This window comes from Drosophila willistoni (genome assembly GCF_018902025.1).
Source record: "Drosophila willistoni isolate 14030-0811.24 chromosome 2R unlocalized genomic scaffold, UCI_dwil_1.1 Seg167, whole genome shotgun sequence".
Lineage (NCBI taxonomy): Eukaryota > Metazoa > Arthropoda > Insecta > Diptera > Drosophilidae > Drosophila > Drosophila willistoni.
In genome coordinates, this window is record NW_025814050.1 from 7,819,506 (window position 1) to 7,825,878 (window position 6,373).

At 35.7% G+C, this 6,373-nt stretch overlaps 1 protein-coding gene across 1 annotated transcript; it reads right to left on the reverse strand.

Annotated features, from left to right (window-relative positions):
* Positions 1-384: 384 nt before the first annotated feature.
* On the reverse strand, positions 385-1,341 carry LOC6644265 (male-specific sperm protein Mst84Dc). Its single transcript, XM_002066956.4, has 3 exons — positions 986-1,341; positions 797-902; positions 385-734 (listed from the first exon to the last, which is right to left on the reverse strand). The coding sequence occupies exon 1, from the start codon at positions 1,212-1,214 to the stop codon at positions 1,050-1,052; it is 165 nt and encodes a 54-aa protein (XP_002066992.1). The 5' UTR covers positions 1,215-1,341; the 3' UTR covers positions 385-734; positions 797-902; positions 986-1,049.
* Positions 1,342-6,373: the final 5,032 nt, after the last annotated feature.

Here is a 6,373-nt window from a genome sequence, read left to right on the forward strand (position 1 = left end):
GAAGAATTTTTTATAGTTTAAGAACTGGTTGAACTAATGGGAACAAAGCAATAAAATTTAAATGTCTATAAAAACTAATTTTTTAATTGCCTATATAATTTAAGACAACATTTGAATAGTAATATAGAGCAAACTATGTTGGCTTCCATTGACTGAAAGTCTTTTTCAAAACTACGTATTTTTGCCTACACAATTTAAGTGATAGATTTATGCTCAGATTGATTACTGAAACTTAATTTTAAATTTTGATTAGGCGGATTTTAAGACATTTTGATAGTCGCTTTATAGAGCAAACTATGCTGGGTCGTATATAGATTGGAAGTCTGACATCCTGATTAATCGCTGTTAAACTCGTGTGAACCGAAATGTTGAAAACTCGCAGGATTGGGTGGAAGGAATAAACGGGTTTATTTTTATTGAAATATTTCAAATTTTGGAAAACTGGATTCTGTAAAATTTCATGTTAAATATTCGAGTCAATTGTCAGCATCGTGAAATTTGTTAGATCATGTCTCCATGAGTCAGATGCTTTGCTCAAGACATCTTTCACTCACAGTCATTCATATCACGAATTATATTTTTCCCCAGGGACTACCAGATTCAGAGCATACATCGAAGGATCATCGGGTCCACACCGTGCCTGTTTATTATCTCCGATAAACCTTAGCGTAGACAATGAATTATAGAAGGATAAGCTCAGCCCCGCACATAAGTGCAAATAAAATGATAAAATCCTATCGAAGAAGTTTTTTTTATAAAGATGCAATCTTTGCTTTAGTTAATGTGAATAGCTTACCCTGTAAATAGTGAATAAAATATTTTGCTGAAACTCATCAGCTGACAACGACCAAAGGAAGACTGAATAATAGTTGGGACTATTAATTTAACACACATCTCTCAGCCTATTCGGAATTATTGAAAGAATGGCACACAATTAACCAATTACGAATATCGAGACCACAAGGTGGCTTATCATTTGGCTTACCACTCGTTTCTGTAGCAACTTCATTCCCTTATCTTAGGCATTCCAGGTAGTTAATTGTACGTCATCAGCAACAACCGCCACCGCCGCAAGAGCCACCGCAACAGGGCGAACAGTTGTCGTAGGGTCCACAAGGTGTTGGTGTGAAGTTACGTCCTGTATAACGCAGCGTCGATAGCGGAGGATTGCAACAGGCAAGTCCATATGAACAACAGGCCCAGCCACCGCACATTTTTGGATTTCGAAGTAGTTGATGTGGATTTCCCAGATAGACAATGAGTCTACACACAAAATCGAGCGAGCGAGGAAAAGGTGTTGCTAGAGCCGAAATGGGAATTGAAATGAATGGAAATGTGTGGGTTTGGATTGTGTCACCTTGACAGTTTGTTGACATATCCTTCACCGCCTTCTATGTTTACTACAAACTTGTTCAAATGACAGATGAAACTGAAGTCAGCATCGGTTTAGGATTTTAATCGCTTTATCGAGAAAGGTTCACAAGAAAGTATTTTAAATGGAAAAGTAAATAGAACTTAAAGACATAACTATGTAGGTTAATCAGGTTTTTCATCAGAAATCTTTTTATGAATATCTAAAATACTTTTTATAGAATTTGAAAATGAAAAAATAATGTCGTGACTATCGTCCTTTGAGTCTCTCATAGGATTTTGGTTTATTTTATGAAATATACTTGTATAATAAATCGTGCAAAAGTATACGAATTTTTTTTAAAAGCAGTTTTTGTGAATCCTAACTCAAATATTTGGACGGTAACCCATTAAAGAACTCAAAACAAAATTCTTTAAAACATTTATGTTTTAAGAAGAAAATTACGAAATCCTTTGGGTTTTTGAGTTGGTACCAAATTTAAAGTACGTCTTCTCTTTTGCCTCAAATTTGTAACCTTGCTATAGCAGGTTTTTCGTACCAACTGTCATTCTCCTAAAGCCTGACTCCAACTCTAATGCAGACCATCAATTGTATTAGATTTGGCAGCGTTGACCATAATTGGATTGAATCGGCTAACGGCTAAATGCTAAAACTATCCATTTGTTATGGTTTTTTTTTTTTCAAGCATGACCTTTGCGGTAGTTGTCATATTTTCTGAAATATTTGACATCCGAACGAAAAGTACAGTAGTTTTTATTTTACCAAAAAAAATTCAAGTCTTTTTGCAATCAAAACTCAAAAAAAGTGCTAAAATTGGCGTGCGAAACTCAGTGAGGACGAAATCCTTACAGTTCGCTTGGCATATTTAGCACATTTTTTGCGCAAAAAGTAGGAGAACTAACTGAGATAGCAAACAACAGGTTGGTTGCGGCAACCACACAAGGACATCATGGGCTGTGGTCGTCCTAGCGGTGGCTGTAGTCCGCGTTGCGGTCCTTGTGGACCAAGATCGAGCTGCTGTACTGGCTGTTCTGGCTGTTCTGGCTGTGGACCTTGTGGCCCAGGTTGTTGTGGACCCTGCAGCATTGCGTGTTGTGGCCCGCCTCCCTGTGCTGTGGTTTCCTACCGCCTAAGCAGCGGTCCAGTTGGACCAGTCCTTCCCTGCATGGAATGCACCTGCACCGCCTGTTGTCCCAGCAATTGTGCCCCGCCCTTCTATTTCGTGCCCAATAAATGCGCCTGCTGTTGGGAATGGGGTAGATTTGGACCCTTTTATTAAATCCAGACTGCGGATACTACTCCATGTTGCTGTTGCTGCAACTACTGTCCAATGGTGGTCCTTCTCATCGTTGTTGTGATGAAACTTTTCATATTTTTGAATGCAATAAATTCATGTGTCATGCGGAGGTTCAGTCATCGCTTTTTTTTGTGTAATTTTCTTCTGGTGACATCCAAACAAATGGCTAAGGTTTTAGCTTTTTCTACACCAAAAACAAAAATTTGAACAATATTAGAAAAAAAATGTACAAAAAACTTTTTAGAACGTATTTAAAATGAAATTGCTTGTCTTAAAATTAGCAAACAAAATGTGGCAACTTGCTTAATAAACAGCAAATCAATTGTTGTATTGAATAAGAAAAAACAATTTTTAATCCAAGCAAATAAAGAAATTCAAATTTTGAAAATTTTTGTAAATAGGTAAAGTATCACTGGATGTCAATGGAATGGTAAAAGATATATAACTTCAAACTTAGACGTTAACTTTAGCTTTTACCATCGTTAGGTATTTATTTAAAAGATTTAAGCATATATGAGTATCTATATTGAGAGATGTGCGTAGTCTCAAACCCAATTTTGTCTTACTTTAGTCGTTGTCAGCTAACAAATTTTGGTTATTTTTATTTTAAAATTCAGCTCTTAAAAATAACTATTCAAATATCACAAATAAGACTTTTCGGAACGCTTTTAAATATGTATGCCTATATTGAGAAAATAAGTAAAGTCCGTTTAAATAATCGGTTAGAACATTTGGTTTAAGGATGTTTTTTACTCCTTCTTCTCAACTGGTCCTAACCGTGGTGCTCTGGGTGTTTCAATTATTTAAGTATGACATGCATTTTTGTGTGGCGATTTGCTTGCCCAACCATGTGGGTCAAGTGACTCTTGTTGGTCATCTGCATGAGTCTCTATAAAGTCGTATGTGTGTCTGTGTTTGTATGCATCCTTTGCTCAAATGGAGTCCCAAATATCAGCTCTGAGAAAAAGCTGGAAAAGACTCAAACATTGACTGCAATTACATGTTGATGGATATGTTTACATGAAATTATTTGAGTCAGAGAGGGGAAAGGGGTAGAGCAGAAACTTTGACAGGTAATGTTGACTTGAGGTCATCAAAGTGATTTATGGGATAAATGTTCATGATGAACATTTACTTTAACATGTAATGCATCCACAAAAGAAATGGAATGAACAAAGTGTTTTATACCGTTTTTGACTAGTGCTTTTTCTCATGGGTCACATTGAATAAGTTAGTTATTTCATAGTATAACACATTTAATCATTTGATTTTCCAATTTATATGCAACAACATGTCCACCAGACAGAAGAAAAACTAATTTGGGAAAATGTTATACCCAAAAGCACATGAAATGAAAATAAAAACAACCAAAAAAAAACCCAAAATCACCGACTAACTTTGTCTGCTTTTAATTTTTTTGTTTTTTTTTTTTTGTATATATGTATACCCTCCGTAAATACCTTAATTTTTTTTATAAATGTATGTACATATAAGCACCTAAATATATGTATATCAGACAATTTGTAGCACGTTTTTACATATGTATTATTTATTTGCGGTTGACGATATTTTGATATTATATTTTGGCAATAAAAAAAACAGCTACAGTTTGTTTTATTTAAAAAACAGGTTTTCTTTTACATAATTTTCCAATATTGTGTTTTAGACATTGTTATATTTTGGAAAAGTTTTTTAAAACTCTGAAATAATCCGCTGCTTTTAAGATTGAACCAGTTTGGGCAACATATCGCCAACTGCATTTTTTTGACTAAAGGATGTAATATTTCTATAAGAGACAACATTTCAGGATAGAAAATAAATATTTTGTTTTAAATTATTGTCTTAAAAGTGCCGAAATGTAGCCTAATTGTGGGAACATATACCTTAACTTTTTTTTAAATGTCTATTGAAATGCTTATGTTCCTAAGATAATGCACTTATCCAATCAGAAACAATCCCAAATAATATAGTTAGACCTGGAGTGCTTAAATAATCCAACAACCACTAATATACAAATATGTATATATTTTTTTCGGTATTTTTTTGTATATTTCTAATATGCCCTTTGTTAGGGTATAAAATGCATTTTGTTTGTCTGTGTTGGTTTGCCTCAAAGGCAAGTGTTGCATTTTGGGCAGCGACAAAAACTTATTTACAAATTATCCTGCAAATTAATTGAAAATTACACAATTAACGGGCTTTTTCCACTGCTGCAATTCTCTTCGGCTCAGCCCCTTTCTCTTTCTCTCTGGCTCTGTCTGTGTTTGGTTCTCATTGTATTTGGTATTTGCTATGCAAATGTCAAACTCAAATAAAACAATAGTTGAACAGTAGCAGCAGCAGCAGCAACAACGACAACAACAACAATAACAAGGACATCTGTCAGTTGCCAACAAGAGCTGCGGTTGCCTTTGCTCCTGTTCCAGATCCTGCTGCGGCTGATTCTCATCCTTCGGCAAGAGCTCCTGGCTGGGCACTAACTTTCGTGTCAATCCTTTTTGTGGCTTTGCCAGTCGTTTAATTTGAATTTAAAATGTTATCCCGCCAAATGCATAGAGGGGAGGTACGCCCACTTTCCGTTAACCATGTGGCCCCCTCCCACACAGCCTCCCTTGGCACTCATTTTCCACTTATTTACAATTACCACATTTTATTATCCCTTCTCTTCGTGTCTCACTCTTTCTCTCTCATTGTTTTTACTCACTGTTTCTCTGTCTCTCTCGATTTCCTCACCATTTACATTCTGCCATTTTATTTATACTCCTGTCTATATTTGTCACTCTTTCCCTTCCCCACCATTTTTAACTGCATTTTTGTGTCTCTGTCAAATTCTCTCAGCCTCTTTTGTCTCTGTTGTTTTCCCCTCGTACTCTCTATTACGCTCTCTCTCTCTCTCTTTCTGGCAGACCTTGCAGATTTTGATTGTATTTTTGTTTATTTTGTTGCAATTTTAATTACTTTAATGAAAGTTTTAATTGCGAAATAGCAAAAACGCACTCAGAACAGGCAATAGAAACAAAACGGATAAGAGAAACATGGATAAACAGAAGGAAATAGAGAGAAAGAGAGAGTAAGAGAAAGATGGAGGGATTGCAAGGGAGAGGGGTAGATAGCTGTGAAGTAACCTGTAATGAGTTTTTGCGGTCTAAGAAAGGTTGGCAGCTGCTCCAACAACAAGCGACACAATGACGATGACATGGGAACCCAACACCAATGGGTTAAGGCATTTTGTTTTCTCTACATAAAAGTTGAATGATGGCATAAAAGATGGCTAAAAGGGTCTAACGGTGGCGATGGAGGCAATGTCAGTGGAAAGTGATTACAAAAACCCTGATTGATCAATTGCTAATGAGTCCGTGTACATAGGTAAACATGGAAGTCAAATTAAAAAAGTCTCTACATAAAGTTTGTATTCATGAATTAAACAATGGAACCCCATCTCCCTAATTGAAATTAGATTCAAATGCAACAGAAACATCTAAAGCAGAAACTTTCGTTCAGATTCCAGACTTAAAACAAATAAAAGTAGCCCCAACTCATGAAATAAGTCCAAGCTTCACATAGCGAAAAGAAACTTCTGTTCATTAAACGTAATCGATGTGATTAACTTTGTTATATGGCAATTTTATCATCACAACATAATTCTCTATATAGCTTCGGGTCTTAGAAGTCATTCCTATTTCCTAATCCCTTCTCCATCAGCC

Excerpts from the sequence above, each read along its gene's own strand:
- LOC6644265 (XM_002066956.4), bottom strand. The coding sequence starts at position 1,214 with ATGTGCGGTGGCTGGGCCTGTTGTTCATATGGACTTGCCTGTTGCAAT.